Here is a 14,451-nt window from a genome sequence, read left to right on the forward strand (position 1 = left end):
TCACTAACAAAAACAAAATAGAAGAAGTAGAAGAATTCTGGGACCAATTAGATAATATTCTCCAAAAAATCCCAAATAACCATCTCAAAATCCTTATGGGCGATTTCAATGCACAAATCGGTAAAGAAAAGAAATATCGATATTGGGTAGGTAAATGGTCAGGGCATACACAGACCAACCGGAATGGCATGCGACTCATTGAAATCTGCAAAAATCATTACCTATTTTTCAAATCAACATTTTTCAAGAAAAGAGCCTCGAAAACGAAAACTTGGATCTCACCTAATCCATTACTAGGTGAATATCAGTTGGATCATGTAATGATCTCCCGCGTAAATACAGTAGAAATCATGAAACTTAAAGTCCTTAATGGACTAGACCTAGATTCCGACCATTACCCAACAAAATTCTCCCTAGATGTCATTCCAGAAAAAAGAAAATTCACTAAGAAATCTCCACACCGTAAATATGATGTACAAAAGATAAATGGCAATGAACAATTTACAAAAGAAAAGCAAAATTTAAAACCACAAAATTGGCAACAACTGCAAGCAGGACTTTTAAATGCAGCTGAAACTGTAGCACCGCAAACAAGAACACGTAAACACCCATGTTGGACAGATGAGTGTGACCAACTGATAAATCTCAGACAACAGGTGTGGCAAAATTGGTTGTGCAACAAAAATCAAAAGACCCTGGAAGATCTCGAAGATACCAGGAAAACAGTCACAAAAGCAATACGAACAGTCCGTAAACAACACGAAGACAGAAAATTGCAAGACATAGAAAATGATTTCAAGAAAAACAATTCCCGATATTTCTACAGAGTATTCAAACAAAAATTAACAAAGTACTCTCCTCCATCACTCCAGTTCAAAAATGACCATGGGGAAATTGCTCATACCAACACCAAAAACTGTGAAATTCTTGCAAAATACTTTTCTAAATTACTGAATTGTGAAAAGCCTGCAGAAAAATTTGAGTTCCGTCATACACAACGCAACCCAGACTCAAAGCCACCAAGTTTACAAGAGATCAAAGAGATAATTCAGTCACTGAAAAATAACAAAGCATCAGGAGAAGACCAAATCATCGCAGAATTATGGAAAAATGCAGGAGAAAATCTTATTGCAAAACTCAAAGAAATTATACATGAAATCTGGAAAACTGAAAAAATCCCCACAGATTGGAAGACTGCAATCATACATCCTCTGTACAAAAAAGGAAGTAAAACAGACCCCAACAACTATCGTGGAATCTCTTTATTGTCAATAACATACAAAATTCTATCTAAAGCCCTACTAAACCGCGCAGAACCTCAGCTGGATTCAAAACTAGGCGAATACCAAGGTGGGTTCAGAAAAGTTCGATCTTGTGTAGAACAGATCCTTAACTTGAAAAACTCAGTGAAATATTTACATAGTACTTCAAACAAAAGTTATGTCATCACGTTTGTCGACTTTAAAAAAGCATATGTCGGTATAGACCGAGAATCCCTTTTTGAAGTATTAGCAGAATTTGGACTAGATCAAAAGACAACAAACATCATAAAAGAAACACTCACGGAGACCAAATCCAAAGTAAAATTTATGGGAGAATTGAGCACAGAATTTGAAATAGACACAGGAGTACGACAAGGGGATGTACTGTCCCCAGTGCTCTTCAATTGTGCTCTTGAAAAAGTTGTTAGAGAATGGAAAAAAGCAGGTGCACCTGCATACAGACTGGGACCAAGACATAAGGGCATAGAATTACACTGTTTAGCATTTGCTGATGACATGGCACTGATCGCACAAGACATTACTGATGCACAGAAACAGCTAGAATTATTACAAGAACAGGCAGCTAAAATAGGATTACAAATTTCATTTGAAAAAACAAAATTTATGACTGACTTCAAAGATGCACCTTCTGATCTCAAAATTGGTAATAACTACATCTCTCGAGTAAAAGAATTTAAATATTTAGGTGAATGGATTGCAGAAAATTGTAATGAAAAGAAATCTGTCAGATCAAGAATCCAGAAAATGGAGATGGCGTTTCAGTTAACAAAAAACATTTACAACAAAAAGAGTCTCTCATGGAACTGCAAGAAACGACACTACACAACAGTAATTAGACCTGAAGCTCTCTACGCATCCGAGACACTAAACCTTTAACACAGAACACTAAAAGAGGAATTAGAAGTGAAAGAACGTAAGATAATGAGGAAAATTCTAGGACCAAGAACTAAAGATGGGGTACATTATCCAAAACTCAATGCAGAAATATATAAAAATATCTCCAAAATAACAGACAAATGCGCATGAGAAGAATCCAATTCATGGGGAACTTAGAAAGAATGGACTCAAACAGGTTAACGCACAAAATCCATACATTTTTAAAGAACAAAACTACAAGACCGAACTGGTACAAACAGACGGAAAAAGACCTGAGAGAATTAGGGTCTCCAAATCTACATGATAGAAATGAAATCAGAAAAATCACAAACACACGGGGTTTTGAGGAAGAAGAGAGAAAAACTAACCGACATACATGGTCTACGCAACAAAAGCTAGCCCATTCGTTGTTTATGAAGGAATACTGGGCGAAAAGGAAGGCCAACAAATGTTGATTACGCGTGGTCCTAAGTGATCCATCCGCGAAGAAGAAAAGAAGACAGTACTGGTACTCCAAGAAAATTTACAACCGAATCTGGACATACGAATGTGCACTTTAAGCTGAATTATGCATTTTAGTATGGTTCACGGAATTCCTCTGCTGCCTTGTTTCTTTTATGACATAATGTAATGTACGAATATATGGGCTTCCTGCGTCATCGTAGCTGCGCAAGCACAGTGATGCCTGTTATCTGGCGCTCTATGGCAACTGCTGAAATGAACCTCTTTCTAACAGGTCCCAGGAAAATATTGCGAATGATTGATTGAAAAGCATTAGTTTCAAAGTAAATTTCCTTTTACGCAAGATGAACAAAGTGTGAAAATGTACAATGAATTTCTTAAATCACAGAGCGTTGACTCTCATTTAAAACTCAAGTATTTGAGGGCGACCACGTAGAAAAAATTTCAAGCCCAGAAGATCAGACATTTATGTCAGTATTAAAACTTTTACTGGCACATTTGTGTGATGTATCTTAAAGTGTAACACTCGCGAAAAAGATCAACATTATACGTGAAAGTTTAGCCTCTCTTGCAGCTTATTAATCGTAGAGACCAATATTATATGTGAAAGCTCTGCTTTTCTTGTAGTAACACTATGCATATTAATGTGTGCCATTAACTTTTCCTATTTGTGTGCACGCACTACTTAACAGTGATAATGCTATTGGCTGACTACATCACATGTCATATTTTGTGAGATGTCCTAATCTCACAATTGATGTGTTTCTTGTTTCCAATAAACGAATTAAAACTACTACCAGTAAGTAAGTATTGCTTTCATTGTGTAATAACCTTTTTTTTTCTTTCTTTAGGATGCCCAGAAGGTCTGGCAGAAGCCAGGATCAAAACTGTCATCTTCTCAAGATGGACCACAACATTTTGTATCTCATCACCCAGGTGCAGATGATGATACAGACAGTGAGGAAGAACAGGAAAGAATCAAACTTGAAGTCACAACAGATTCACAATATGAAGGACAAGCCACAGTTGTTGGGGCAGCTGTAATGTATGGTGAAGCTGATGCAAATGCTATTTCCCAGGCACAGCAGCCAGCTGTCCCTGAAGATGGGACATTGTCACAATTTGAGGCAGCTGTGTGTGTAAGCAGTGCTACACCCGTACCATCAGATGTAGACTCGGTGCCAGCTGCAAGCAATGAAAGAAATGATTTGTTGGGCAATGGCAGACCAATAGCTGTAAAGATGGGTGGAGTAGAGTTTCAACAAGAAGTGTCAGATCCTACCACTCCTGAAGAACACCATCAACATAGAGCCAAAATTCAAAACACTTTTAGAAAAAAAGAAGCAGAAGATGCTTCAGAAAAGGAATCTTCTTCAGAAGATGACTCTTAAAATTTAACGTTACTGAAATGATAAAACAAATGTGCTTTTTATCAAACACATAAGGTAATCTGTTATAATCTCTGAAAATGTCATTTTCCTTTCATTGCATATATTCAGATGACTGTCTGTAGAGAATTACTTGTCAGTTACTCAGATGGATCCTGTGTGATGCAGGTGAAGGTTATGTAAATGGAAAATTTTACCACTGTTTACACATTGTAGGTTTATAGTGGTTTCAGATAGTTATGATATATATGTGACAGATTTCAACAGTGATTACATTTTAGTATCAGATGTGATCTAATGATTTGTATTGTTCAATAAAAGACTGAGACCTTTTTTATCAACCATCACCAGCTGCCTTTTGTATGGATGATGAGAAAGGAAAATTTATTGCTTCTCCCCTCCATTCTCTCCCTCTCTCTCTATCGCTTCGTTATGTGTATGTCCCCAACTAATTGGCCATAGTGATGGGTTGAGCAAGTGGGATTTGGAAAGTTATTTCGACTATGGATCACATCCAGACAATTTACCATCTCAAGAAAACAACTGGGTGTAGTACCGGGACTCATCGGGCCATTATAGCTTATCGATAAAAGCCTTTGACTGCACAAAGATTGGGCAATCATGAAGGCCTTGAAGATGAAGGGATAAAAACAAGGTATGTAAAGCTGCTGAGACAGATCTATGATCAGGCCACAATGACATTCAGGGTGGATGAAGACCTTATCACCAGTAGGGTCCCAACTGGTAAAGGTGTTCGCCAAGATGACACAGTCTCTCTGAAACTGTTCAATCTTGCATTAGAAGATATATTCAAATTCCTAGACTGGAATAACAGAGGAATAAAAATAAATGGCTCGTATCGGGGTGTATACACCCCAGCACAACTGGGAAAAGCCCAGGGAATTTTTAAAATTGTGGAAATTTTTCATTGTTTTAGTTTTCAGTGAAGTTTCTGTAATTTTGACTGGTAAGAACTGATACACTAACAAAGAATTTTACCTGAGCCCACTACTGCAGAATAATACTTCAGCAATAAAACATAAACAAGAGAATAACATCAAAATAAAACTTGAGTTGCAAAGAAAATGAACCATTTACAGCAACAAAATAGAGTGCACGCAAGTATCTGCCAACAGCAAAATGTGTCAAAGGCTGTACTTCGTAACAAGAAACTGCTTTCAATGCGTCTTTCTCATGGGCCTCAAAGAGTGTGACATCACGACTGTCTACATGTCTAACAGTTTGTGGGGAAAATATTGTGAATGGTGATTTGAGGAGCATTACTTTCAAAATAAATTTCCTTTTAAACAAGAAGATTTATAAGGATTGATAAGTTTTATAGCACTGAGGGAAAAGTATGTCTTCATTTAACATGAAAAAAATGTGCTTTCTCCCAGGAAAAGTATTTTCAAGGGAAAAGGTGTATTTTTAACCAGGAAATCTGGTATTTTTTCCTTGTCTATGTATGCACATTGTGTATGTAAACTATCTGTGCTCTGCTGAATACATCATGCTTATAAGTGAAGATTTTTAAGAACTAAAGAGTATGATCTAAGAACTAATACTTGCATCTACCAAGATTGGCTTCGAAATGAACGTAAGTAAAACAAAAATACTAAGCACAGAGAACAAACCATCTACATTTGGAAACCAGTCTTAACATAAGTAAAACAACAATACTAAGCACAGAGAACAAACCATTTACATTTGGAAACCAGTCTATAGCAGCTGTTGATGAATATATCTACTTTGTCCACAAGATTAAAGTAGGGAAAACATCCGAAGTACAGAAATTCCTTGCAGAACAGGACTGAGCTGGGTAGTGTTCTGCAAAGTACAGTTCACCTTGACTAACAAGGATGTCCCGAATAACCTGAAGGCAAACGTCTCTAATATGTACTTACCACTAATTACAGTCTGAAAACTGAGACTCTGGTAAGGCCAAGTACATGTGAACTACAGCATGCACAATGAGCCTGGAGCGAGTGATGCTAGGAGTCAACCTCAGGATAGGATTCGATCAGAGGATATTAGAAGGAGAACAAAGGTAACGTGCATCCAAGAGATAATTGCTAGACTGAAGTGGCAACGCATCGGACATATACCTCGACAAGCTTTCAGCAGGTGGACTCCTACAATTATTCACTGAAGACCATGTGATGATGAGAGAGGCATTGGAAGACCCCAAAAGAGATGGCTTAGACATTGGAAATAAATGGAGTGGACTCATATCTTGCAATGGATTGAGTGAGATTGAAGAAGAAGAAGGAGCTAATGTACTCTGTGTGTTGTAATTGCAGAACGGCTGTATACATCAAGTTTTATCAATTCTTTCATGATATAATAATTTCCATATTTTTAATTACAGTTTTTGGTAATTTTAGAAATAAAAGTTTCATCTTTGAATTGAAAAAATAGTGCAAGAAAACTGGAAGCACCTGATTCAGACTATCAGGTTTAATTCTAGGTACAGCTCTCTGTCAGCCGTAAGTTTCTGTGATGGGAAGGCTCTAATTATGTGTGCACCATATGTCATAAAGGAAAAAGAGGCAGAGAAACAGATGTGGTTTCTATACAGGAAATTTTCCTTGAAAATGGAAGAATGTTCTAGAACATCTGGATGAAGGTGGTATTGGAAATTTCTGCATTAATGACTCAATGATATATCCATGGACATAGTGATTTCTTTAGTAGCTGTTTTCTTCCCTAATAATTCTGGTAGGATGGGAGAAGAGGAGGAAGGGATGGGAGAGATGAATAATATTCACTATGGCCATAACACTTCATATGCTGCATGGCATAGTGGCAGTGAAATGGCTTGACACACAGCCAGTAGATGTTTTTGTTGAGTGGAGAGGAAAGATAATTCAGCACTATAATGAATGTCTCCATCACCATGATGATTATATGGAAAATAGTTGATACATATATGTATTGTATGTATTATAAATCATTTCTTATATTCACACTTGTTGTACAACAGCAGCTGTACCGTAAAAAAGGTGTACTTGTAACATGACTATACATTATGGCACAGGCAATGACAAACTGCTTTAAAAAAAATGTAGTCTCACCTACATACCAGCAAATATGTAATGGGACAATGAAAATACATACAAAGGATCTGTTTGGGGATTATGATCGATCAGCTTTGAACTTTATTGTAGATTTTCAGTTAAGACAAAAGAAAAATGGCACCTGTAATTATGATTTGATCAAGGGCCTGCAAGTTTAAAGTGCGCAGTTTGCATGCAGTGTATCCCCTCATGAGTTATCTGAAATAAAAAATGGATAACATCAGTCGATGTTACATTAAATTTGTGGGAGCTTATACCTAACCATAGTGAAACAACCTCAATAGTGCTAATTCAAACATTGATTTCGATTTTTGGGGTTTGTTTCACTATTTATGTCTTTACAAAAATAATTAGTATTAACAAATTTTATATACTAGAGGTATAAGCTCCCAAGGAAATTGTTTACTTTTCAGGGGTCAAAGGTAGAAGTTAATTGGTAGAATCATTTTTATTTTATGCTACGTGCAGTCTTGAAAAATCATTTCTTGAGAAAAACCTGTTTAAAGTTTAGGGAAAAATTTAATATGTATCATTAGTTCAATTTGCATAAAAACTACATGTTGTTATATATTGTTGATGTTTCTGAACACAAATATTAACAGGTCATTGCAATAGGCTATTCTGTAATAGAGATCAGTCCATCATCATTACAGCAGTTGACGGTAGATTGATTCTCATTTTAATAAGGATTGTTTTGACATTAGTGGATCTTCACATTCAGGAAGGAGACTGTTTAAACACATTAATCCACAATGATCCACATCATTGTATTCAAGAACTGGCAAATGTGATGAACTGTGATTACTCCATCATCATGTGACATGTGCATGTGATGAGGAAGGTTCAAAAAATAGGTGTGTGGCCACCAAATGCCCTAAGCCAAAACCACAAAAGTCAGTGGGTGGCCATATGTGCATCTCTGCTTGCTTGTCATGAGTTGGCTCATGAACAGTACTGACCATACCTATCCTGTAATATTACTGGTGATGAGAAACTGTCTTTGTACTAACAAAATGAAAGGAAAATAATAGTTGAGTGCAAACAAAGCAGCAGTCTGTGTGCATCCACAAAAGATGTATCTGGTGGAACAACAACAGTGTGGTATACTGTGAGTTGCTTCCCTTAGGTGTAATCATCACTGTAATCATCAATAATGCATCATGCTGCTCCCACGTCTCTGTGGCTATTAGTACATCATCGACATACACAGTAAGCTGGTCCATTAGCTCAGGTCCCAACACCTGGTACATGTCTCTTACAAAGACACACAAAGATATGTTAAAACTAAATGGCAAGATGCAAAATTGATATCAGATTCCTTTATGCAGGAATGCTGTATATTTCCTAGATTGTTGTGCTAACCTTATATTCCAATATCCACATGTCGCATTCATGGGTGAAAAAAACTTTACTCCATGAAACTTCTGGAAATGTTCATCTATTTAGATTGGCCTATTGGTCTCTCATACCACAATTGCATTCATCCTTTTTGCATCCATGACAAGTCGCACACTTCATCCTTCTTGAGTACTACAAACAACGGATTGATATATTCACTACTTGCTCTTTCAATTACCCCCCCCATGACAGCATGTGGTCTATCTCTTCTTGTACTGCTTTTCTCTGGGCAGGCGGTATTACATAAGTCTTGGGGGCATAGATCTGATGTCGCTTAATAGTTAAACTGCTCTCAAAATTCTGTACCTCACCTGGTGCATCAGAAAAGACTCCACAATTCCATTTTTAAATTTCACTCCCCAACTCTGACACCCTCTCTCGTATTTTCTCTTGAATCGCCTCCACCACATCCTTACCCTGACTCAAGCTATGTATCATTAATAATTTCATCTCTGCTGCAACACCTCCCTCTCCTACGTACTGTGCCTCCTTGGGACTATTAAATACCTCCTTTCTCTTAACAAAGGGGACCATTAGTTTTCTACCTCCTACCTGGAATCTCAACTCACAGTCTTCAAAATTTAGTTCACCTTTAAAAGCATTCAAGAAATCCACGCCCACTGATAACTCTACGTTCAACCCGGGAATGAGAAGAAAGGAATGTTCTACCATTACTCCCCCTAACTGCATTATCATCACTACTTCCTGTCGAACAGCCTTTGACAACTTTCCAGTAGCACCAAATATTTTCACTGGGGACACTGGCCACACTGCCATATCATCTTTTGCTGGCAAATTCACGAAGTACTCTTCCAAAATTCCAGAAATTTCCGATCCACTGTCCACTAAAACCTGACTTATCACTCCTCCAACCTGCACCTTGACAATAGGCTCACTATCTGTGACCATGGGAATGGCTTCCTCCTCTGCTATCAAATCGACAATTATCTCTTGTCGGTCAAATTCTGGAACAACTCTTAACATTTCCGAATTGAAATTTACCTACTTGCCAACCCAAAGAACTTTCAAGCAATCTGTCATGAAGTGACAAATCGCACATACGCTCAACTTCTGCCCATTCAGCGCAAGATTCAAGGAGCTCAACTTCTCTGTCATTTAACCTTAATGGTTGTCCATGTTGCTTATCTCCATCGAAAATGAACTCAAAAACAACGTCGCTCCTTCGCTTTTCACTGCTGGCACCTTTCTCTAATGGTTCCGCTACTGCAACATTAACATTACTATCCAGACTTCCAGATTCCGTATTTACTGTTCGATGCCATAGTTCCCACACTCTTTGACTGTACGAGATGTTACTATTTTTATTGCCCTCAGGTCTGGGTGCCGTATCTTCAAACAATTGAGCTATTCTGTAAGTTCACCCACCTCCTGCACTTAATGCAGTGTTTTCATTATCTCCGTTGCACTCATGATGCTGCCTCTTGCCTGTCAGCTGCTCATATTCTTCCCTGTGCACGGGACCCCCTACTACCATTCTTCTCTCATTTTCTCCTTCTGTATTCACTATGTGCGCATCCATTGTCACCTGCGTCCAGCCAGCACCAGGTGTGTTTCTCCCCTCCAGTGCACCTTGCCAAGCATCAAGGCCATCTCTTACAGCCTCCTTGCTCTTTCCTTTCACTTCCTCCTCCCACCGGCTCGGATGTGAACACCTGTTTCTGTATGGGCCCTTCCTGTGAGCTGCCTGCAGTTGGCCCATCGATGAGCACTATTTAGTTTAAACACTCTCCTCTCTCTCCCCTACGCCTGTCTCTCACATTTTGGGCCTGAACGCCTCTCCTAACAAATTTTACCAGCTGTACATCTTCTCACATCAAAGGCCGCTGCGGCTGATTACCGTCACGCAAATGTAAACGCTTGAGTCTGTCTAAGAAACTCACATATTTTTCATAGCTGTCCCATGGTGCTGCTACCATTTCCTTCCTAACATAAAAAGGCAACATCTGCTCTATCCCAGCGGCAAACAACTCGACCATCATACTTCCATCTACATGCTTTATGCGGCGCCACCACGAATCACGAAACTGTTTCATAGTGCCACACTCGGCTTGGTACTTCCTGCCTCCCAGAAATCCACTAACAATTGTTGCTGAATTTCTCCAGACTAATATTCTTCTAAAAGCCTTTTCTTAAAATCTATGAGATCTTTGCAGTCCATAGCCACCTCATCAGCCCATTGAAAGGCATCACCCCTTAAGTGACCCATTTCATACGAAATTCGCTCTTGTTCCGTCCAGTACTCTGGCATTACCTCATCAAATTCCTTAAGGAATACTTTAGGATTAATGGTTCCCTGTGGCTCAAAGGTATTAAACTTATGACACTTAATAAACACTGCTTCTGCTGCATTGCTTGACAAAACCTGGCCTGCCCTTGTGGCCAGTTTAGCAATTGCTATCTCATTTTGCAATATTCAAGCATCCATCTGCTGATAATGGACCTTTTAATGTTTCTCAAACGAGTCTCACGTTGCTCGACTAGCAGCCAATACCTGAATCGTATCCTTAACATGCAACTTAAAACTAGTATCTTGTTCAGATCATATCTTACCACTTATATTACCCATTTATTTTCGTTTCAAAATCCCTCTGTTTAACTTTCAACTCACTTATGAATTTGTGATATGCAGTAGCATGCTCATCCAATGCGTTGGATACTTTATCTGACCCCTCCTTGTGCCCTTTAGTACATTTGTTCTTCAGTTGGTCCAGCTCAGTACCCACTTTACATACTATTTGTTGTAGTTTAATGTCTACTTGATGCTCCAGTTGCAACTTTCACTGGGTGAACTGCTCAGCGATGTCTTTCTTCACCTCCTCACAAAAATTTGACACTTCCAAAGCAATACTGGAGCTTACTTGTTCATTATCTTGCTTAATATATGTATTGATTTAGTCCCAAAATTGTGTCAGAGTTGCAAGAAGTGACAGCGAGAAGACATTTTTCTCTTTCCCTGGTACTGCCGAAATCATCTGGTCTGCCACTGATTCTGACTTACCTTGAGTAGCCTCAACCCCTTCAGAGATTGAATCATTCAAGTTTAGTGGCTCCTCTTTTGTCTGTTTGGTCTCTACTTGGCTATCAACAGCCAATAAAATTCTCGTTGAATACAGATCTGAGCTAAACACCTCTGCATTCGTTATACTGTCAATTTTAACAACCTCCTCAGCATGACACTTGGCTTTCCCTGCTATGCTACTTTTGTCCTGCTCAGACATTCTATTTTCTAAAGTTAAAACACTGTTCAACAGTTGGTAAAGAATTCGGTTTCTTAGCTTTCGACGACTTCTCCAACGTACTGCCTGGTTGCTGCGATCCACCGCCCTCTTTGTGCGGTGCTTGTGCACCTGCTCCACCCTCACATGGTCTGCTGTCCGCTGGTCTTCTGCTTCAACCACATGCTGGCACCATTCTTCTTTGTGTGGATGTTCCTCGCACCCAGCAAAGCTTACCAGGCAGTGGTGCTTGCTTACTCAACACTCGCCCAATTCACCACTGCTACACAGCCCTTTCTGGATGGTGGGTTTAAGACCTCTGTCGGATACCAATTTCCTTTGGGTGTTGTCTCAATCAGGCTAATCCCAATTGTGATAATTTTAATATCGTTCACTCAGCTGCCATGCAGGTCTTTTAGCGCAGAAGGCCAGGATCTCGTATTACTGGATGCCATGGAACTCAGTCTTTACTTACACTTGATACCCCACAGAAAAATAATTATCATCATAACCAGTTGGTCATAATAATCATTGGCAGAAAACATAAACAGAATTGCAACAGCAGGAGCAAGCACAGCAGCTGACTTACCGTGTTCAATGACTGTCATGTTGTTGCCTGCAATAAGCTTTGCACAATTAACTGTTTGTGTCTGTACCTCAGTAATTGTCACATATGAAGATAAACATTCATTCACAGTCAAAATAATTTCACCACCTACGCAAATGTTACGTGATCACGGTCCTATGTAGATTTAGCCAAAAAGCAAAGATTAGTTGGTAATCTTGCAGGAGCACAACTGCCGGCCATCCTTACTGCTCTCCAGTCAAACCACTAGTCCTCAACAATGGCGAGCTGTGCACTCCTCCTCCGCACTAAACCACTTGTGACGTCAGCCACCATCTCTGCTCTTAAAACAGACACATTTTACCTTATAGTTTCCCTGTTGCTTTCTGTGCAAATACAGTTTTGATTTACACTCTTCTGCAAATTTTACTCTGGCCCTCTGCTCTAATTTGAAGTTTTTTCAAATGAACTACTTTTTTCACTTCGGCAGCCTCTGGTCAGACCAGTCCACCTTCTCCATCCCCTTTGGGTGTCTGCCTATGGATGCTGCGTCGCATTTCTAAGCTACCCCTGCCTTTTCTTTGTCCTTCCGCCTTCCCGTTCTTGCAAGTCACTGTGCTGGCCCACTGCGCCCGACTCGGCTCTTATCATAACCTTTCAGTATGTGCACCCACTCTGGCCGTCCACCTGTCTGCCATCCCACTGCATTCTAATCAGCGCTCGCGTAATTAAAATTAACTGTTGCTTATCTGAAGCATTTTCATTTGTGCACATCACATTGCCACACTTCATTGTGGAAAAATGCTACCAACTTATGCACTAGCCTAATGCTGTACAAATGTTATTTTAAACAATATTAAAAGAATCTTCCTTCAGTAAATTATCGACCAAAGTATTATTATTAATTTATTCTTAGGTCAGAAACATACAGATATACAGACTGACCATCAAACCATGAAGTAGAATAATTAGACTGCAAGAATACAACACATCTGGTGAACTTCCAGCCACACCTTTTTATAATATTGTTGATATTCGAACCTGAACTTTCCATTCTTTGATGTGGTGATCTTGTATCTTCATATCATACAGGTCAGAACTTTGCAACCTACATGACACAGAGGGGTTGGTGGGGAGGGAGGTGGGAGGAGGGAGGTGACAAGAATGAATATCCTCTGTGCAGGATATTGGGCACAGATAGTAGCGAAACGTGTGAGTTGCGATTTGCACTTGTTCACATTCACAGTATGTGTTATCAAGATTAAATCCTTTTCTTTATATGGTCTATGGATTATCCCCCTCCAGATGGTCATCTGTTTAATGACTTCCATACCAATCACATTGTGTCCATGAGTAGCTACTCGACCATCATAAGGGCCGTAGTCTTTTTTCTTAAACTGTTCCAACCTCACCTTCTTGGGAGGCATGGTAAAGCTCTTAGATGATCGCAGGAAGGTATATAGATAATTTTTACTTTTTAGACGATCTGACTACAAGTGAATGAAACACAATTTTCGTACCATAGGCATTTCACCTTTATTCTCTGCAAGGCATCTTCATTGGCCTGGAATATGTACATATTTTTGCTATTTTTTGCTATGATGTAGTAATATTTTAAATTCTAGTTACAGGTTGCGTGGACGATTTTCTACATGTTATGTTTCTGTTCCATTTTTTTGTGCCATTCCTCTTCTTGTAATTGCCACTACAAAAGTTGAAGATATTGATGACAGGAAACTCTTCATGGACTTCAGCTGTTGAGTAGTAGTAGGAGTATCCCATGCAATAGGAGGGCAACATGGTTAATTATTTTCTGACAACTCACTGTACGTGGTGGTAATTCTTTCTTTGTGGGCAAAAAGGATTGTCAGGCTATGTAGATTACTCTATATGATTATAATTAATGGAGTAAGCCTATGTCAGCTTGTGACAGGATGGTTTTTCTTTATTTCACTGCTTGCTTACTTCAGTAAGACCCACAAATCTACTACCTGGTCCAGGGCAACAATATAACTCATTCAAGAAAAGCTTTAAAACACTGAAGCACTAACTGTGTCCCTAAATTGTCAGTGCTTCGGGTATATATTCACCAGTAAATGGGAGAGCTCTTTGAGAAATGATTGTAGGGCTTACTGTATTTTCATGCAAAAGGACACAAATACTACC

General features: G+C 39.0%; 2 protein-coding genes across 2 annotated transcripts in view; both read left to right on the forward strand.

Moving 5' to 3' along the window:
* Positions 1-4,356, forward strand: part of LOC126480306 (RNA helicase aquarius) — a 346,791-nt gene extending 342,435 nt beyond the window's left edge. Inside the window, exon 27 of the mRNA XM_050103855.1 lies at positions 3,473-4,356. Within this exon, the coding sequence (XP_049959812.1) occupies positions 3,473-4,012 (540 nt within the window). The 3' untranslated portion in view covers positions 4,013-4,356. The remainder of the gene's footprint in view (positions 1-3,472) is intronic.
* Positions 4,121-5,823, forward strand: LOC126424031 (uncharacterized). The gene is made up of 4 exons (XM_050087254.1): positions 4,121-4,188; positions 4,620-4,865; positions 5,536-5,606; positions 5,699-5,823. Exons 1-4 carry the CDS (start codon positions 4,121-4,123, stop codon positions 5,821-5,823), a joined length of 510 nt encoding a protein of 169 aa, XP_049943211.1.
* Positions 5,824-14,451: the final 8,628 nt, after the last annotated feature.

The sequence above is a fragment of the Schistocerca serialis genome, chromosome 1, assembly GCF_023864345.2.
Source record: "Schistocerca serialis cubense isolate TAMUIC-IGC-003099 chromosome 1, iqSchSeri2.2, whole genome shotgun sequence".
Lineage (NCBI taxonomy): Eukaryota > Metazoa > Arthropoda > Insecta > Orthoptera > Acrididae > Schistocerca > Schistocerca serialis.